At 32.2% G+C, this 21,620-nt stretch overlaps 3 protein-coding genes across 5 annotated transcripts; 1 reads left to right on the forward strand and 2 right to left on the reverse strand.

The window, feature by feature from the left end:
- Positions 1–4,884: 4,884 nt before the first annotated feature.
- Positions 4,885–8,534, reverse strand: LOC133306529 (protein NRT1/ PTR FAMILY 5.10-like). Its single transcript, XM_061506858.1, has 4 exons — positions 8,222–8,534; positions 7,898–8,115; positions 6,282–6,826; positions 4,885–5,758 (listed from the first exon to the last, which is right to left on the reverse strand). Exons 1-4 carry the CDS (start codon positions 8,373–8,375, stop codon positions 4,939–4,941), a joined length of 1,737 nt encoding a protein of 578 aa, XP_061362842.1. The 5' UTR covers positions 8,376–8,534; the 3' UTR covers positions 4,885–4,938.
- Positions 8,535–13,726: 5,192 nt separating this feature from the next.
- Positions 13,727–17,454, forward strand: LOC133306540 (transcription factor bHLH80-like). 3 transcript variants are annotated; one of them, XM_061506871.1, is made up of 5 exons: positions 13,727–13,997; positions 14,198–14,320; positions 14,438–14,503; positions 16,767–16,835; positions 16,954–17,454. In XM_061506871.1, the coding sequence occupies exons 1-5, from the start codon at positions 13,764–13,766 to the stop codon at positions 17,023–17,025; spliced, it is 564 nt and encodes a 187-aa protein (XP_061362855.1). In that variant the 5' UTR covers positions 13,727–13,763; the 3' UTR covers positions 17,026–17,454. The 3 variants fall into 3 exon arrangements, with proteins under 3 accessions (XP_061362855.1, XP_061362856.1, XP_061362857.1); XM_061506872.1 differs by having other exon boundaries at positions 16,988–17,454; XM_061506873.1 differs by having other exon boundaries at positions 16,978–17,453.
- Positions 17,455–18,979: 1,525 nt separating this feature from the next.
- Positions 18,980–20,552, reverse strand: LOC133306545 (uncharacterized). Its single transcript, XM_061506879.1, has 2 exons — positions 19,550–20,552; positions 18,980–19,451 (listed from the first exon to the last, which is right to left on the reverse strand). The coding sequence occupies exons 1-2, from the start codon at positions 20,522–20,524 to the stop codon at positions 19,155–19,157; spliced, it is 1,272 nt and encodes a 423-aa protein (XP_061362863.1). The 5' UTR covers positions 20,525–20,552; the 3' UTR covers positions 18,980–19,154.
- Positions 20,553–21,620: the final 1,068 nt, after the last annotated feature.

Below are 21,620 nucleotides of genomic sequence, written 5' to 3' on the forward strand. Positions count from 1 at the left end.
AAATGGAAATATATATATATATATATATATATATATATATATATATATATATAGTGTATTTAAGTCTCTTAAATTGAGCTACTGACAGATGGAATTGATTGGGATTGTTTAGGGAGTATTTGGTAGTTGAATTTTTTTTTTTTTTTTTTGAGAATGTTACGAAAATAGTGATAGATGAGATTCACAAATAATTATATTTGGTATGGAGTAAGAAAAATTTGGTTAAAAAAAAAAAATTGATGGGAAAATTTTTAGAAGGAAAATTTTCTACTACTAACTTATTACTTATTTAATCATCATTGAATCAAAAAGAGAGAATGCTAAAAAAAAAATTTTAAAAAAAATGTTAATGCAAAGATGATTAGACAAGTAGTGAGTTGGTAGTAAAAAAATTTAGTAGTAACTAGTAAAAATATCCTTTCTCAAATTTTTATAGCGTAGAAATGAAGAAAAATGTCTACTTGAGAATAGCATCTTGATGGTGATATTTTGATTTCTCCAACAAATTCAAACTTATAATAATTTCACACCAAAAATTTTTCAGTGATATTTTGACCGGCCAAATGAATTTTTTTTTTTCCATAAAAATTTGTTCTCCCACATTTTATCAATAATTATATTTTCTTGATAAATTTCTTTTTTCTCCTCTAAATTCAAACTATTTGACCCCACACCACACCATGAGCATCCAACATGCCCCGCCACCCTCATAGGCAGCACTGTCACATTATTGCGCCTTCAATCAAATCCCACCGCTGCAAGCGATTTCCCTTCATGACTCATGCCGCCTGCCAAGTAATTTTTTTTTTATTAATATTATTTTTTTAATTTTGGGAAGTTTTTAAAATTAGGTCAGTTTATTTTTAATATTTTAACAAAAATTGTATGAAAATAATAATCAAAGTTTTAAAATTTGTAATCTCTATTCACTAGCGATCCAAAAAATAGAAAAGATTGAATGCGGTTATCGTTTAAAATATTGCAAAGGGTTAACTGTTTATAATTTTAAATGACATAATTTTGTATTATTTTAATTAAATTGTTATTTTAATATATTTTTATAAAATTAAAAAAAATGAAGAGAGAGAATACAATAACATAATAAAATTATGTAATTTTATTAAAATAACATAAAATTATATTATTTAAAATAATAAATACTTTTTCCTATTGCGCAAAATACGGTTGTTGAGGTTATTAATTTAATTTATGATGGAGGTTATCAGATAAGAAATAAAGCAGAAGAGCAAATGATGTGACTGACAAAAATACAGATGCAGAAAGCGATAATTATTGTGGGGAAGTGGGAAATTTCTAAGGTAGTGTTTGGTTGGGGAGAAATTTTTTGAATACTAGGAAAATGTAATTGATAGGAAAATGGTTAGAAAGTGAGTTTGGTAGGAAAATGTAAAAAAAACTGTTTGGTTCGGCAAAAGTTTACCAGGGAAATTGGGTTAAATTTTCTGAGTGTATGTTTGGTTGGAGACAGAATTTTGATGGGAAAATTGTTTGAAATTACAAAACTATCCTTATTTAAAAAACCTATTGTTTTATTACAAAATACGAACCACAATAAAATGGAGGAGGGGTATATTTGTCACCCCATTATCCACCTTTTTCAGATATCAGATTTCCTCACACAATTCCACCCGTTGAAAGGTAATCTCCAACAGTGCTAAAATCTGAATTTTACACTTCCTCTTGCATTGCAGGGCAAGTGGGATTGATGGCACACTTTAACAAAAATCTCCAACCAAACGTTGATAACTCACATTCCCACCATCACTTGGCCAGGAAAATTTTTCCTTCTCCCCAACCAAACACACAGTAAGGGGTGTTTGGTTGAGGTTATATTTTTATTATCTTATGCATCTGGTGTTGGAATTTTTGGACATTCAAGTTTGGTGAAGGTTTTTCAAAAATTTCCCCATTTAACATATTTTCCTAGCATTTGAAGAGTGTGAGTAAAATGAGGAATATTTCACTGTTTAGAATAACAACTTCAATGGTGACTTTTGTAATTGCATGGATAAATGGCAAGGGGACATTATGACGGAGACCAAAATTCTCCAACTAAAGAACATGAACATTGGAGGAGAGATATATTGACATTCAAAAATTATAAACGGGTTAATTTGATAATTTTAACCCATTTCTTCATAAATATTTTATCTTCAACCAAACATAGATTTATAAAATTGGGTTTTATTAGTGTTATGTAACATAATGTAAGTGTTGTTTCCAACTCTCACATCAAAAGGGAGAGAGAAAGTGGAATCATGAAAGAGAAAGAAAAACATGTGGACCCCACCTCTTTAATGTGTGTGTAGGAAAGTGAAGTTATATTATGTTAAATGATAAACATAAAACCCTATAAAATTCTACCCAATTTTTTGGGTAAAATTTTGGCCAACCAAACAATTTTTTTTTTAATTTTCCTACCAAACTTTCTTTCCCACCATATTCCTGTTAATTATATTTTCCTGGTAAATTTTTTTTTATCCTCTACCAAACGCCCCCTAAAATACTCCCATGTGATGAGATTATTACACATCGACTGACATATATTTATATATATTGGAGAGAAAAAAAATTATTTTAATATTACAATTATGTATTTTTCAAAATATTATTGTCAAAAACTAATATAAAATATATATTTTTACGTTTTTACTGAAATGATATGAAATCATATAAACGAAAGGATACTAGAAATGTAAATTCTACCATAACTACGTACTTCGAAGCAATATTGTCAAAATCAAGTTTCTACATAAAATCGAAAGGAGATGGTAGAAAAGTAAATCATAAAAATAACATAAAACATAAAAAAATTACTATATATATATATATGGGCTTATCATTTCTCAAACTGTCGGAGATAAAGTTATCTCCGACTACTAAATCATAACCGTACAAAGATGGATCAATGGTGATAAAGGAAAAGAGAAAAAAAGGGAATCATAACCATTCAAAGGTGAATCAATACATATAAGGAAATAAATAATCAAAACGACGTAGTTTTGGAGTGGCCGGAGATAAATTTATCTCAAGCAGTTTGAGAAATGTTTTTCCCTATATATATATATATATATATATATATATATATATATATATATATATATATATATATATATATATATAAGGCAAGATATTGTTACACTCGTGTAAGAGTTAGAAGTCTTACACTCAGTCTTGACCATTGATCCACTTGTATCCAATGGCTCACATTACTAAAAAATTAGAACCCTTAGATATAAGTTAGATCAATTGACAAGATTGAAAGTGTAACTTACACTGGTGTAAAATGATCCTGACCCTATATATATATATATATATATATATATATATATATATATATATATATATATATATATATAGAGAGAGAGAGAGAGAGAAAAAAAGATAGGATCCTTTGACACGAGGTGTCAAATTTCACACACATATATATATATAGGGGATGGATATTTTAACTCTAGAGTAAGACTTACAACTCTTACTCCTCATCTCAACCGTTGATTTCCGTCCATCTAACAGTTATTATTTATTTGAAATAAATAAATAATTAATTGTTATAGATAACCGTTGGATGGACGAAAATCAACAGTTGAGATGAGGAGTAAAAATTGTAAGTCTTACTCTAGAGTCAAAAGATCCCTCCCTATATATATATATAGGGGAGGGATCATTTGACTCCAGAGTAAGATTTAAAAGTCTTACTCCTCATCTCAGCCCTTAATCTTCGTTCATCCAACGGTTATCATTTATTTGAAATTAATAATTAATTAATTGTTGTAACTTATTAAATAATAACCGTTGAATGAATAGAAATCAAGGGTTGGGATGAGGAGTAAGACTTTTAAATCTTACTCTGGAGTCAAAAGATCCCTCCCCACACACATATATATATATATATATATATATATATATATATATATATATATATATATAATATCACATAAGTCACTACTCAAAATTAAATGAAAAACTTTATATTTAAACGATATAAGTCACGTAACTACATAAGATACAAGTTCAGAAACACAAAAAGAGTTTAACAATTGCTACAACCAAGTTCCAAAATATCAAAAGAATAAAGTTTAGCATCTCCTAAATTATTTCAATTAATTCAAATCAAACACGTCATCTTGCATAAGTTGTATATCTTCAATGTCCTATTCTTTGGTTCGTGTAACAAGTTCATTTGCAATAACACGTAATAGATTGATTCAAAATTCACCTCAACTTAATATTCTAATTTTTCACCAGTGGCTTCTTCCTTCTTCTTTTTTGTTACATAGCTTCACCCTTTCTTTCTATGCAAAAGCAACCCCGCTTGAGAATTTTTTTTTTCATTGTGCATTTTGATTTAGGAGAATGGAAATAGATTTAAAAAAAAAAGATCTTTTTTTTTTTTGTTGCTATAAGACCCGATTTAGTTTATTTTTTAAGTAAAACGTAGAAACTTGTGTTTCTATCATTTTTACACAGAGTTTTATCAGTTTTTAACGATGAGAGTTTTTTTTGCATTTTAACACGTATGACTTCAGTAAAACATAAAAATATAAGTTGTTATATTTTTACACTAATTTTTCACAACAATAATTTAAGCTCAACTCCGCTATTTAAATGACCTCATGATATAAACTATCAATACGATGCACATACATATTTTTAAAATAAATTACTAAGAATTTATAATTTTAAAACTCTTTTACTCTATTTTTTATATCTTTTTTTCATTTTTAACAGTTTTGTTATATTGAAAAATAAATAAGGAAAAAAATTTAATTAATATAAGATTATTTTATTGATAATAAAGATTAAATTGATATGGGAAAAGTATAGATGTTTAAAATTTTTAATTTAAAAAAAATCCCAGAAATTAAAGATTACATCCCAAATACTTGTACACAAATGACAGAAGAGCACCACTAACTATCCTCGGGTGGTTCCTTTGTGATTATAAGTGTAAGATTTTGCAGAGAAAATGAACAAAGTTAATCCCATGACACTGAGTGCAGCAATCAGCCAGTAAAAGTAATCAAGATGAGCCTTATTGAGATTATTAGCAAACCAACTGTCTTGTCCATCTTTCTCAGTCAATTTTTCTATTACAGAAATGAGAAAGCCGCTTAGAAAGCTCCCGACACCGAAGATACTCAAGTAGAGAGCAAGGCCCATGCTTCTTAGTTCATTTGGGACCTGATCATAGAAAAATTCCTGCAGACCAACCATGGTAAAAACCTCAGAAACTCCGAACAAGAAATATTGGGGAATCAACCACCATATACTCATTGGAACAGTTGCCTCAGGTTCATCAATAAGACCGGACTCTCGTGCTGTTTTTAATCTTTTCATCTCAACAAGGGCTGCAAGTACTATTGTAAATATGGATATTAAAATTCCAGTACCAATTCTTTGCAACATTGTGATGCCTGAGGGTTTCCCAGTGATAGCTCTTGTTATAGGCACAAAAAGACGGTCATAGATAGGAGTGAAGAGAACAATGCCCAGGGTGGTAAGGGTTTGAAGAGAAGCAGCTGGTATATCAAAGCCCGGAAATAATTTTCTGTCCATAGTAACCCCTTGCTTGGTAAAGAAAGTAAAAACTTGAGCAAACACAATAGCATAAACCAGACATGAAGCCCAAATAGGAACAAGCCTTAGTACTGCCTTTGCTTCTTCCACCTCACCAAGGCTACAAGTCTCCTCTTCTTTAGAACCCTTCGGTGCTAACAATGCTTTGTTGAGACATCTGTCAATGAAGAAAATACTAACTACTTTTTGGCAAAATAGTCATAACCTTTCAAATCCAAAGAAGCTACTTTTAGGAACAGATTAAAAATTAAGATATTTATTCATCATTTTTTTTACAGCATTCTTATATTTAGAACAAGAAAAATACTCGTTCCAATACATTCTATCTTTCCCTTCCGAATATGGCTTAATGTAGAAAATGTGTAAATCTTTTGGTGTTTAATTATCATTGTTCAGAAACACAATTACAGATTCAGGCATCTCCAAATGGCATAGTCAAACTAATGGAAAACAGAATCAACAACTGCAAAGCAATGAGAATTCAGTTAAATGCTGCAATTTATTTACAATCTACCGCATAAGACTATAAAGGAACTTGCGTAACAAAACGTAAAAGCAAAGCACAAGTTGAACTATAATGTATTTCATCTTCTTAGTTGCTTTAAGAATGCTACAAATAAAATTGAAAAAATGACTTGCAAGACTTTGAAACAAGCAGAAATCAGCATTGTAATTCTTACTTGAATTGCTCACAACTTTGATGAGCAAATATTCGACCAGGTTCCTCTTCTATAGCCGTGCTTGATAGGGTAGCTCGCCTATTCCTTATAGCTGCAACAAATACACGGCCAATTCTGAGAAAGGGGCTCTTGTCATGCTCCTTAATGTTAAACCTGTAGGTCATTGTTCCAAGCAAGAAAACAAGCAATGCAATAATCATTGCAACGCAAGGGATTCCAAATCCAAGAGCCCAACTAAGGTTGTCCTGTATATAGTTCAAGATCAAAAGAGTTGCCATGCAACCTGCACACATAGTAAAATACCACCAATTAAAGAATGAGCTTCTAGCTTTGTGCTCCTCTGGGTGCTGCTCATCGAATTGATCTGCCCCAAAAGCCTGAACACAGGGCTTATGTCCACCTTGTCCAATGGCAACCAGATAAAGTGAAATAAAGAACAAGATTACTTGCAATCGAGGAGAGCATGGCGTGAATTCGTTGCTAACTTGGCATTCAGAATTGACGAGAGAAGGAAGCATAGTTGATAGTGTTAACAAGCCTAGTCCCTGTGATTCATATTAAGCCAAGGACTAGCATCAAAACAATGTACAAACACATTATTCCGAAAGGAATCAGTTTTTTCATTGATAATATATCTAATTGGGTGTAGTTAAACTATTGTTGGTTTGGTGTAATATTTGTTTATGTAAAACTTGGAAGATACTGCTTTTACTCAATTTTTCATTCACCAGCCACTCAAGCTCAGCAAAGCTGAAGTAAATGATATAGCTTATTATTATTTATTTATTTTTGTACGAGGAAGGTTATACTTACAGCTTATTTTCGTTTACAACCTCTTATAATCCGTATCTTAACCGTTAATTTTCGTCAATCAACGGTTAAGAATTTTGCAAATAAAATTTATTAGTTAATTATTAATTCGCAATAAATAATAATTGTTGATTGGCGGGAATCAACGATTAAGATATGATTATAAGAGGTTGTAAATGAAAATAGGTTATAAGTATAACCTTCCATATAGCTTTTTTTTGTTACTCAATATGATGTAATTTTTTTAACTTGTGAAATAAATTATAGTTTTTTTTTTTTTACGATCAAATGAATAAGATGAATGCAAAAAGCATTGCTTTGTACGACGAGTGCTTCAATTAATTGAAATTGTTGTTTACAAAATAATATTGCATATTTCATTTAAGAGCAATGTAATAATTGAAAAGGAACATAAAGAAACAAAAAAAATGACCAAGTAAATGTAAAAAGGAAGAGAATTTTTTTAAGATAGACATATAAATTAGAGAGAAAAACTTATAAGTCGTTTACAGGGGAGACAGAGTGAAAAAATCAATGTAATATAATAATAACACGTTAAGTCCTCATAATATGTCTTGAGATAAGACTCAGAACAGTTATAAGAAAAGTACATCATTTATCTATTAATTAATTCGGGTTACTTGTTTGGTTAAGAAAATAAAAAATAAAATTGCAAGACATACCTTGACAATTGAAATTAGACTTTTGATTTGAAGTAAGTTATAATAATTGGTTACTGGGGAAGGGGGAACAAAATAATAAAAAAAAAAAAAAGAAAGAATGAAATGAAGGTGGGATTGACTGACCAAAATGTACAAGATGGAAGCGAGTATTATGGTGCGGTAGCGTCCAAGATAAGAATCGGCAACGAAAGCTCCAAAAAGAGGAAGTAAGCTAGCAGTTCCTGACCATAGATTCACATTCTCGGCAGCGGTGGCCGTATTCTGATGGAGTGGCCCTGTCAGATACGATATCAGGTTCGACTGAATCCCATAGTATGCAACCCTCTCTGCCACTTCCACGCCTGATTATTATTATTTCCATTAACCATTAATTTAATAAATAATTTTGAAAAATAAATAATAATAGAGTTGGAGTGCGGAGGAGTGCAAAAGTAATAATATTAATACCTATGATAAAGCGAGCGGATCTCCAGTAGCCAGATTTGGATCTGATAACGGGTCGACCTTTGTAGTCAACAGCACTATCAACAACATGAACATTCCTATCCACAACCAGAGGAACTTGTATCGCAACGTCGTCGCTTTGGGTGGACACCGCCATTAATTAACGCACGGATTCTCTTCTCTTTATTAGCTTAGGCACCGCCCTCAACCAGAACCAGAATCAGAATGATTGAAAGAAGAAACAAACAGCATCTGAACATTCATTTCTTGAGGATAAGTAGCATTCTAACTCTGGAAACCAAAGTCAAGTATTGCTTTCTATGATAATCGGGCTACTTCTGCTTCAAGTGTTGAGAACTCTTCTTTTATAGAAATTGCGAACGGGACATCCGGAAAAATAACACTTACTTTTCTTGCTGAACCTGCCAACTAACCCAAGTGGCAAAATCTGTCTTTTCCCCTTATATATATATATATATATATATATATATATGTCAATGATTTTCTCATGCTATTGGAGAGGAGGAAATCTCCTACACACTCAAATTTATGGTGGGGCCCACACATAAAAAATAAAAATAAAAATAAAAAATTATTACACGTAAAACGAACTTTCACTAACATGAGAAAAGAGCTCCTTACAACATAAGAATTCTTTTTCCCATATATATATATATATATATATATATATATATATATATAGAGTTTTATAAGAGTTATGTTGTAGGAACAGAGATTTAGTTATGTTATAGAGATTCTTATTGCGTGCCGAATTTTTATTTTTTTTTTGCTGCGGGCCCCACAAAATATTGTGTGGGTAGAAAACTTTTTGTGGTCATGTTAAATGATAAATGATAAACTCATATATATATATATATATATATATATATATATATATATATATATGATATATCATCTTCCTTTTTTTGACTGTGGAGTACAACCATAGATTCTTAACAATACTGAATATAAAACATGCAATTTTATTATTTTTATGTTAAATATCATAATAAACTAGCATTATCAAATTTAAGACCATGCAACCCGGTATAAATAATCATCACTAATACCATATCTCGAATCGTGTAAACTATATTTATTAAGTGGAAGTAAAAAAATAATTATTAAATCAAACAATGATTTACAAAATATTGTCATTCTGTTGCTTATCACTAAATACTACTATTGCTAGTCGTGACTTAAGGTAATTTTATATATCAGTTTTTAAAAAATGTCCCGTAAGAGATAAGACCTTATATTTTTAAAGAATAAACGTGCGCCATGCGTAGTTCAAACTTTACTTTTTGTTAACAAATTGAAGGAATTGAATTTTAAACTATTTGGTTTGTAAAAGCTAACGGAGCCCATTTTCTTTCTAGTTAAACTTTTATAGTTTGTGGGCCCATACTCTGTCATATCGTTCAACGTCGAGTCCTCTAGATTAATAGATTGTATTGACCGAATATTAATTTGATCAAGGGCAACACATAAAGCCCCTATTTCAAGACAGGTCTCACTGGAACGGTATCGTATTACACGTTATGTTGGGTAATATGGGGACCCACGGACCACGGTTACCTATCAATAGAAGAAAAAAAGTAATGCGGAAAATAAAATCATATAAACTTAAGAAAATTCAAATTCTATAGGTTATATATCAACCCTGCCAGTTTTGGAAGCAATCGTGTTCCCAAAACATGAAAACAAAACAGCTCAACAATTACTTGCAGGTATTTTTTTTTTTTTTTTTTTTGCTCTTGCGTGTAAAGAAATTGAGGTTAGATTTTCAACTTCAAATCAAAGAAAAGCAGCCCAAGATGTAAATGTATAATGAGGCAAACCGGGAACAAAATTAAACTATAATAAGCTTGAAAATTTAAAAAATTGGATGGAATATTTTATACTTTTTATTGCGATTTAAAAATATCAAAATATATTCAAGATCGATTTAAAAATAATATGTAGATTTAAAAATAATATGTAGATAGTGTATTTAAAATTTGGCTACCCAATAGGTTTGTGATAAAAATAATGTCGATGTCAACGTTGATATTGACGTATAATATAAAATTAAATTATATAATTCTTATTTTGATTATGAGTCTTCTAAAAAATTTAAACATTTAGATTATAATTTACTTTTACAAATATCAATTGAAATACATATTAAATTTTTATTGATTATTAAAAAACTTATAAAATACTGGGATAATTTAACTATTTTTTCCCCTAACCTAACCTTAATTACTTATTTGAGGTTACTTTGTTCTCTTTGATATTCTTACAAGCTTCGACATTTTGAGCCAATTACGAGATTAATTCGAAGTGTAGGGCAGGTTAATAATAAAAATATTTAAATCTCTTCCAACAATAACATATTAAGATTGAACCAAAGTTATTTTCTTTTCACTTACTCAACTATCTTACTATCATACAAGCTACCACCATCTCATAACCTAACTAATTTTATTCTATTGCTTTTCGTGCAGTTGTTTTTTTTTTTTGAGTTTTAGAAGTATTATGTCACATGACCCTAGCTAATTTCTTACAGAAACAAAAGTGAAGAGAGAGAAAATGATAGAAAAAAAGATAAAAGAAAAATGATGGACCTCACATTTGCATTGTTTGTGCAGGAAAATAGTTTTGGGTTCTTGTTACATGATATTTATATTACCCTTTTTTTTTGTATAAACTTTGGGATTGCAGTTTGTCCTTTAACACCATCAAATTTTCTACACACATAATATTTTGTGGGACCCACACTTTTAAAACAAAAAAAATTAAAAAAATTAAGGCACGCAAAATGAATCTCTATAACATTACACAATCATTTTTCCTACAACATAACTCTTATAAAATTCATAAACTTTTCGTGCAGTTGTTGAACCCGAATAGCTTTTGCTTATTCATTCAAGGTTAGATTACAATTTATAAATAAATAAGAAAATATTATGCATGCATAGCATGGATGATATAATTAATATATTTCATAGCTAGTTGCTCTTTTTTCTTTTTCTTTTTCTTAAAGAAAACGTGAATTGGGCACTTTTGCATCAATACTTTGCTTCGTTTTTTTTTTTTTTTTTAATTATAAGTTAACAAAGCACCGAAGAGACTGTCATAAAAACAGCCGCTAGCTGGGCTATCGAAAACATGCATCCCCAACCCAATGGAGTTCATGTACAATCAAATGGGCCCCTCTTTGTAAGGCCTTTTTATGGCCTGTGTTGGATTGGAAGACATCCATGGTTCAGAGTGCGATTGGATAGAGTTTTTTTTTCTCAAAATAAAGTATTTTTTTATTTATTGTGTGTATTTGAGAAAAATAAATGTCAAAAGTTAAATACCTGTTTCAAAATCCCATTTTGCCTCGAGCACTCTCATTCCACCATCATCCTATCATTATATATCTTTTAGTAATTTTATAAATAAAAAATATTTATTGATTTAAATATCAAAAAAAAATTACTCAACTTTTTTTTATATATTCAAATGAAAAATAATTTTTATTTTCTTAAAAAAAATCCATATAAACGGGTGTTAATCGTGAAATTAATGAAAGAATGTTGCATTTACTATCTGAGCCATCTTATTGAAATTAATGAAAGACTGCCCCATGACCAGTGACCATAACTATCTGAGCCATCTCCATTGTATTTACTTTTTTAATTAACATTTATTTTACAGGAAGTTGCAAAATGCTTCCCTTAATTATTTCCAATCCCATGTTAGTTATTGGCCAATAACCATAGGCTTGTACTTGTCACCGCCACTTTCCTTATAATTGAGGATAAGGAACACTTATCAAAATATCACTATTCTTTAATTTTTTCTAAATGTCATGTCAATAGTGTTAATTTTTAATATGTCACATAGGCAAATTCGTTATTAACAAAGTTCGTTACTTGTCCTAGCGAACTTCGTTGCATGTGTGTCATGTGTTATCGTGGCAGGTGGAAACGTGAAAGTGCATTAATTACAACCAAGTTCGTTACCTGAAGTAGCGAATTTGATGTCCACCAGAAACGTGACACATCAGCAAACTGAATTTGTTACAATGCCCAATAAACTTGTTCACGTAATATATTTGAAATTAATACTATTGGCATGTTGTTTAGAGAAAAAAATTAGGGAACATTGCCATTTTGGTAACTGTTCCCGAAGACAACACATACTAACTGTTTTAGGAGCTTTTGTAACAAGAGGAAGACATAATTGGCCCCAAAATCAGGGAAAATAATTGGATCTCTCTTCTTTCTTCTTTTCTCTCTCCTTTTCCCTGTCTCTTTACCTTTCTTTCTACCCGGCTCACCTGAGCCGAGATCGCTGAATAATTGCTCCAAAATCAGAATGATGCATTGTTGAACAGTTTAAGGGGTCGTTTGGTACACGGATTTTTCTTGAATTTCCAGAAAACTAAATTTTTTTAAATTTTAAATTTTTAGATATTATCGTAAACTGAATGTAAAAAGTATATTTTTAAAAATCGAGATTCCTAGACAAATAAAAATTTCTCCTGTATCAAACGCCCCCTAAGTGTTACTTATTTACCAACAACTCCGGATTATTGAGTTCGAATTTTTTTTAACAGATCCAACAAACGTAAACTGAATTAGTCGATAGTCAATCAACCTCTGAAAATATCCAAAAAAATAAATAAAAATTAGTACTTTAATATTAAAAAAACCATGACGCATATTATTACAATAGCTCAAAGATTTGAACATTAATAAAATGGAATGGCACCTGACATTGCTCGGAGTCTATTATTGCAATTCTTAAACAAGAGAGGACTGTTGTGGCAGGAGGATTACATTTTTAGGTTGCTATTAGTAAATTTAATGGAGTTAACATGAAACGATAGAATAGGAGCAATTTGTTAATCTCTCTCTCTCTCTCTTAAACCAATTTTGCAACGGCTCTAGTAAAAAAAAATAAGAATGTTAAACGTTAGATTAAAAATAAAAAACTTGAGGTATTAAAAAATGAAAAAAATACTTTTTGTTCTTTGAAGTAAATAAAAAAAAAATGAGATGAAATATTATATGATTGTTAACTAGCGTGAGTAAGGCATTGTTCCTAAAAGATGTAACTGTAAGTAAACAGCAAACAAAAAAAAAAATGTAGTAAAAAAAGAGTGCGCGTGAGAGCAGGGGATGTTTGGCGCGTGGAGGTGAGTATCCCCGTCGTTCTCGTTCCCAATACACAACTTTGCGGCTAGTAATGGAGCACCGTTGATGAGAGAGTCCAATCCAAATTGAAGAAGAAGAAGAAGAAGACGGCAGTAACAACATCAACATCAACATCAGTACATCACCCAGAAAAGAATGGTTGTGGTTATCCAAAATCACAACAAGAGAACACCGATGATTAGAAAAGAAAAGAAAACCTTTTCCTTTTCCTTTTGCTACACCTGAGGAAACATAAAATAAAACACTAGTTATTATTATTACTTCCCCTATAAAATAAATAAATTAAATAAATAAAAAAACAAAATTAAACTTAAAACAGAGAAACTAACAAACTCACTCGTGAGGCTGTGGCGATGCAACCCACATCTGGTGGCCTGGCACGGTTCCGCTCAACTCCGGCGAGCTGGTTAGAATCACTTCTTCTTAAGGAGGAAAGCGAAGGCGAAGACCCATTGAGTTTCACTCAGCTTCTTTCCAGTAACGCTGCTGGAACTTCAACAGGGAACTCTCTCTCTGCCTCTCAACAATATGAGGACGATTACCACTACGATATTCATGGCCATGCTAATCCAATCTCACACATGCAGGTTCAATTCCAACTATTCTTCACTTATCTTCTTCTTCTTCTGCTTCCTTTTGGGTTAATTAGTTGCTTCTTTTCATGTTATTAATCCATCTTCTTCTTTTCATTAAATTTTCATTGGATTAATCTATGCTGTGTTTGTTTATCTTTCTAGTGTCACCCCTTCCCCTTTTTAAATATATCTTAAATGCTTTTTTTTTTTAGGAAGTTGAGGACAGTGGTAAAGCACCCGACATGAACATGGACAAGATTTTAGAGGATTCGGTACCTTGTAGGGTTCGGGCAAAGCGTGGCTGTGCTACGCATCCAAGGAGTATTGCAGAAAGGGTTAGTCTTTTTACAAATGCAGTATTATCTATTTTCTTTCTAAATTGGGGTTTACTTCCTCATTTGCCTAATCCAAGTTGACTACAACTTTTCTTTTTTGGGATTCTCATCATTTAGGTTCGTAGGACTCGTATCAGTGACCGCATAAGAAAGCTTCAAGAACTTGTGCCAAACATGGATAAGGTTATATTTTTTCATCTCAAACCACTATACCATGTTCTAATGTTTTCTATCTTGAACAAATAATTTATTCAACAGTTATTAACCGTAGCATTTATGTATGCCCTGCATCACAAACAATGATGGAATGTCGAAAAAATGAAGAATCCATTTCATTTCCAAATGGATTCTTGTATGAAAATATATTATTACTTTAACAAGTCAACTCATTTAGAAATCATTTTGTGCTATATTTCGCGATTTGTAAATCTTATCACTTTTGATAGGATTTGCTAATCATTTCCTTTCTAATGAACTCTTTTTGACTCTGTAATTGAAGCGTTCCAAACCTGGGGTGAAATTCTTTCTATCGTTTATTAAGATATTCTTTTTTGTTCATGTGGGAGGATTTTACTAACTCTAGCCCTACAGTTCCAAACCCGCTGACATTTTGTGGTAAAGGCCAAGCTGATGCTTGAGCAAAGACACCTCGTGATCTTACCAATAAAAGACATCATTTGTGAATCCTATTAAGTACCACTGTCCAAACAAAAGAATTGACCTTAGGAGGAGCTTTGGATTTCCCAATTAGTTTGTCAAGGATACTGTAAAGAACCACTTCAATCCAAAAGCTTAAGCTGTTGGTTGAGACTACATTAATGATTTTATATATCTCAACACGTCCCCTCACACGAGAGCCCATTGGACTTGAAGGATGGACAATGCACAGGCCCACCTACCTGTACGAAGAAAGAAATTCCACTAGAAAGAAAGTGGGGGGCGAGGATTGAATCCGGTATACCGAGGCTCTGATACCATGTAAAGAACTACTTCAACCCAAAAGCTTAAGCTGTTGGGTGATGCTACATTAATGATTTTATATATCTCAACATACACGTCATTCAATATGTGAATAAACCAACAATTGGAGGAATGCCAGAATCATGTTGGTCGTTGGAGAATGTGTATATGCCGGAGTTAAATCCAACTTGACCACAAATTCTCAGGTTTAAGCCCCTACTATACAATTTTTATCAGTTTTTTATCTAATTCTTCTACACACTCAGGAGTCAGAGACATTGAGAGACAACTGTACACTAAAGTTTGTTCTTACACACGGCTCTCAAAAACAGGTAGGGTGGCTCTTGTTTTCTTTTATAGGAGGATCTGTGGTTGGATTTTGGAAGAGTCTTTTCTACTGTATCTCTTCCCTTGACTTTGCAGTCTTTTTACCCTTCATCATACTCCGTATCTTTCTTTCATTCCACGGTTTAGTAGAAAACTTTCACTTTTGCTGGAAACTAAATGATAGAGATTTTAGAGATCATAAATTACATGACCTTATTTGATTTGTTTCATTTTCCCCAAAAACCCAATAGAATAACTTGGCTATTAGAATCTTCTGGTTCATTTACCTCCAAATATGTTTTTCAAGATCTGATTCATAACCCTTCAAGCCTGGACTTGGTTTTCTCCAACACCTTTTGGAAGGTGAAGTATTCCTCCAATGTTAACGTCCATGTTTGGATATAATACTTAAAGGCAGCGTAAAGCTTTGTCCTCTGATGTAATGTGTTTTGCATTATGAAGTGGCTTGGCAAATTTGGAATAAGCTTTGCATTGTTTATGTGGGGAGCTTTGGGTTTGGCCTGCTACCTCAGGACACATTCTTTCTACCCTATATAGAGGTTATGGGTAAGGCAAGAACAAGCAGCTCTATGGAACTGTGCAGATTTTGCTGGTGTTTGGTGCCTTTGGCTGGAGCATGATGCTAGAGTTTTTTCCATCATTTCCAGCTGTTAGATCTCCTGCTTCTTGGCCTCGTTATTGTTCAAAGCTAGTGGTTTCTTGGATATTTATTTATTTGTTCTACAAAGCGATTGGGCTGCTCTCTCAAGATGATGGGTTTCTTTTCTTGTTTCTCTTTGCTCTCTTTTCCTTTGGTGTTTCTGGTGGATACTCATTCTACCCTCGTTCTCTCTTTCTTTCTAGTATGATCTTTTTGTTTTCCGTAAAAGAAAATATTTTTGTAAGCTTGGTTTTGTTTTTGTTTTTTATTATTTTATATTAAATTTTTCCAAAACAGCCCTTCCGTTATCCATACAAAAATAGGCTTAACAATCCTACATATGCATACATACATGTTCCGAAAGATCAATTTATATACTGTAAATATTTTAGTTAGAGACAGTTATGCAATGCTTGAAGAGTTTAATTTGTCATTATTTGTTTTTTTGATAAGTTAATTTGCAGTTGTTTAATGTGGTTGTTGCTTTTGTTCTTGTAGCAAACAAATACTGCAGACATGTTAGATGAGGCGGTAGCTTATGTCAAGTTTCTACAAAAGCAAATTGAGGTACTCTTTTGTGTGTGACTAATTAAATGCTAGTGACTTTATTGTTCTCTCTGCCGTTTGGCACTCAATATATTGATAATAATCTTGGCCCTGGGATTGGGGACTAATCTTTCATTAGTTGAGTAACTTAAAAACATTGCAGGAACTCTCAGAGCACCAGCAGAGATGTAAATGCATGGTTGAAGACTAAATTGCTGATTGTTCGCATATAGTGGCTGACTGCTTGTGCATTATTTTATGAATTATCAGACTTTTGGCTTTCTGATGAAGATCAATACTACACTGGTTGCTGATTATAAATCTTCAATGTCTCGAGATACCTTTGTTGATGCAGTTTCTGTTACATTCTTCTGCAATATATACATGTTAAGGGTGCCACTATCAAGTTCATGAAGAATCAACTTCGAAGAGAATTCCCCTTAGTGTGGTATTGCGGTAAAGTTGTATAGTTGTAGTGTTGTATAACTTTTAAGAGAGACAAATTTGCAAACCTAATAGCTACTTGAAATTATCTTTTATTAAGATATACATAACCAACCATATGTGAAATCTTTTGCATCGACAGAGTCAGATTGTGCCGAATTACTCCAGCTATATAGCTGACAGGTTTTTGCATTGGTGTTTTACGTATTTATCGGTTGATCCTTCCATAAGCTTTTTAATTTGTTATTTTATTCTATTATATTCTTTCTTTTCCCGCACTAGTACTATATTAACATTGTGCTGTACTCGAGTATTGACACGTACTGACAAGTCTGTCAGTCCTTCTTTTGTGTGTGTGTATTTTACAAAGAAAATGATCTGTATAATGTTTAACTCTTGAAATTATTTGTTCAATTATCTAAATAGCATCTTTAATTATTTAAAGAGTTAATAATTTGAAAATAGTAATCATATGGTTATTTAATATTTTGTTTTCTATTTTTTTGAATTGTTTATATCAACATTTTAAAATATCAAAGTGTGACTAAATTGAGATAATCCTTTTTATAATAGTTATGTGTAATGGTATACAGTAACCGTGTTTCCAATTCTTGTTTGAAAGCAGCATGAGCAGCTGAAATATATACATACGTATTTAACCATTAGTTGACCCTAATTTGTGAATTATTTTCTATACATGAAGCTTAGTTGAGATATATAAAAATTATTAATGTAACCTCACCTAACAGTTTAAACTTTTATTAGGTTGAATTGGTTCTTTACATGATATCAAAGTCCTGTGTCCTGGATTTGATCATCGCCGCCCTCACTTTCTTTCAAGTGGAATTTCTTTCCAACAGCTTAAATTTTTGAGTTTGGATTGAATTGATTCTTTATAAAGCTGAATATATTTTGTTAGAATATTTTTCGTCTATCATTCGTTTGGGTATTTCATTTTTCTAAATAGTTATTAATTATTGATTACTACTTTTTATAGATCCCTTGCCGTCTTGCGTATTTATAAAAGGCAAATCTATTGACAATTTGAAATTATTATTATAGTTTAAAAAAAAAAAACCTTTTACGTAGATTGTTCATAATTCCATTTTTTTCAATGGTATCCAATCTCTCGAAATAAAAAGCGAAGGTTTTTTGTTAACCCCAGATGCTTCACCAAAGAATAGAATTAGAGACCCGGTTGGGCACAGCTCATTTCGGGATTTCTATTACATTTTATTTACAAATATATTATTTATTATTGTTTATTAGTTGTTACTTGGGGTGCGCATCGTTTGATTGCGTTTAACTGACATTTTACAGAACAATTTTTATGCTTGGGACGATGGCTCGACTAATAATGAAGTAAAACCGAGTTAAAGTATACAAAAAAAAATTGAGTTAAACCTAGATAAAATGTATAAGGTTTAATATTAAAATTAGAGGTGTTTTGTAATATGAAAGTAAATTATATATAAAATATTATGATATGACATAAAAAGACCCATTGGAGGTCTCCTCTGCTTAAATTAAACATCAATGTTAAATTATTGGTACAAAAATTTCTTCCCAGTTAATCTGAACACAAGAAATTGAACATGGGTCAGGATCGAAATGTCAGGTTGAATTTTTAAACTAGGCCCAATCCGTCCAATTAATCAAACGAGAGCTTTAATGGCCAGAGAAAATTTCTCTTGTGTACTGTAGAATTACCTTGTGGTTAGAGTTTCAGACTAGCAGCTTAACACAAATTAAATATGCTTTACTGCAAGGACTGACAGACACTGCATGTATTCATAAACCCGAAAGATACAAATCTAGAGACTAAAGTCTTTGCAAATATCAACACATCATTACAAACACCAACACAGAAAACAACAATTACTAATAGTATTTGGTTTAGCAACTGCGTTGAACTCGTTGGGTCAAATAAACCAGATGCCAAGTAAGAGACATGAGATTCATGATATTTAGCAGTGACGAATATGAATTCATTCTCTTCAGCTTGTCATTCAGCTTCATTATCCTCGATCTCACTGCATTCTGCTCTTTCCCTTTTGTGGGTGATGCTGCTGCTGTTGCGGTGTCTTTAGGATCAACCGTGTGCTGATGCTCTTCTGTTCTGTTTCGTTCAGGAGTCATATCCTCTCTGCCCCTTCCTTCTTCTTTTTCTATTTTCATCCTTTCGAACACCAACTGATATTTAAAAAGAAACTGAGTCAAGCTGGTATGTATTTTTTTAAAAAACTCTCTGTATAAATAATAACAAAAGCTGAAACAAATAGAAAAGGTACCTTAGTGGCCCGAGGCTCCAGGTAAACATAATTGACGAAAACTGCTATAAGCGAGGCGAGAAGGTTATATGCTTGCAATGTTTCTGCCTTGCTGAAGAAGAGCCTATTTCTATGGCTCAAGACATGCCCCAACAAAGCAATCCCAATACTATAAGCCATGGCCCTGAAATAAACAGGGTATATCTTACTCTGCACCACAGCAAATTGTTGCCTTGGCATAGCCCTCGACAGCACATAGCTGGAGATGAACGTGACCCACACACACATTCCATAAGCCGTGGCAAACCCCAGCAAGTTAGCCACTCCCATCAAAGGATTGAGGGTCTCCGTAGATAAATTGCTTGCCACACGCTTCACTGCATCTTTCACACTATCACTCGCCTCCGACACGTTTCTAACTACGTGATCCTTAACGGTTTGGCCCGTGTCCTTAGCTTTATCAACAGACTCTCTTGCATATTCGTGGACATCATGGGCTTTATCATAGACGGTTTCTTTAGCCTTGCCAACAGCATCGGAAAGAGTATTACCAACATCACGTGCTGCTTCCTTCTGGTTATGGAGGGTCTCTTGAGACTTATCCTTGGCCTTGCCCATAGCAGTGGCAATTTTATGCTTGCATTTTCCAAAGGCATCGCAAATGAGTTCGGTCGGAGCATGAAGAAAGGCCGCCGCATCTTGAGGATGAGGAGGGAGGTCGTGTGAAATGCCTTGACCCATACCCATGTTAGGGAGAACGGAAGCAGCCTCTTTGATCTTATCTTTGGCATTGTCTAAGACGTTATCGTGATGGTGTTGTTCGGGGGAGATTGAGATTTTGGTGTTCTGCTTACCATCTTTGTCGTATTCAACAACCACAACTCTGTGCCCTTCTTTCACAATCTGTTGTGTGTCTGCGATCGGACTCGGAGACAAGATACCCGCTGCTGCAAGTGAAGTCACCAACAGGCTCAACCCTATAACATTCATCATCATTCTTCTTCTTCTTCTTCAAATTGCACCTTGTTTTTAAGTGTGTTTTATTTTGAGGATTCTTTATGTTATAGATTGGTTCGGTTATAAGTCTCTGACTCGGTGGTGGTTAACTGCCACGTTGCATGGTGAAATGGAATCAGACGTCGCCACGTGTGGTCTGGCTTCGGCAGTTGCCCACGTATCATTCTTCGTGTCGACATCAAACGGCAATGTTTAGTTTGATCAAGTGCTAGATGAGTCTAGACTCTAGGACAATCCGTTTCGCTTTTCTTATTATTTAAGAAATAATTAAAAGTATTCAAGAGTGTAGTTCGCGTTGCAAAAATAAATTCAAAATGTTCGCTAAAAAAAAAGAATTGAATGAATGTGCAAAATAGGCTTATGCTAGCATTTTTTTTTAAGAAAACATCAACTTATCAACACGAGTTTATTCTCAAAATACGTAAGTAAAACTGTATTTACTTTTAATTTAATTTAATTTAAATTTCGTAATAAACTTAGGGTTTGATGTTTGTATTTTTAAGTAAGAAAAAGAAATACACAATAAAAAATCATGAAGGAAAAAATGAATAATTTTGTTTTTAATTTAAATTTTAAATAAAAAGCACTAATTTTAACTAAAAAGACTATACTTTAAAAAGACAAACATTTTTCACGTAAACTTAGAGCCTGTTTGGATCCTCTTAATTTTAAGCTAGAAGTTACTTATAAGCTAAAACTAAAAAAAGAAGCTAAAAGCTGTTTGGAAATTACATAAAAAATTTAGCTAAAAAATTACTTAAACGTACATATTTCAAGAAAATTATCTCTCTCTATATCTTTATCACTCTTCGTTTAAAAAAAAATCACACAATTCAAGAAAAACAGATAAGAGCTTAAAAAAAAAGCTCCTCCTAGGAGCTTTTAGTTTTCAGTTTTTTTCTTTATTATAAAAAAAGAGCTTTTCACTATAAGAGCTTTTCCCAAAACCTGTTTGGCCTGGCTTCTAGCTTAAAAAAAAGAGGATCCAAACAGGCACTTGATGAGTTAAAAATGTAAGGATGCTCACTGTATAAATAAACTCAGTTAAAAAAGGAAAAAAACACAGTTTTCCTTT

Source organism: Gastrolobium bilobum, unplaced genomic scaffold (assembly GCF_033153095.1).
Source record: "Gastrolobium bilobum isolate Gb01-03AN ecotype WA unplaced genomic scaffold, APGP_CSIRO_Gbil_v1 utg3223, whole genome shotgun sequence".
Lineage (NCBI taxonomy): Eukaryota > Viridiplantae > Streptophyta > Magnoliopsida > Fabales > Fabaceae > Gastrolobium > Gastrolobium bilobum.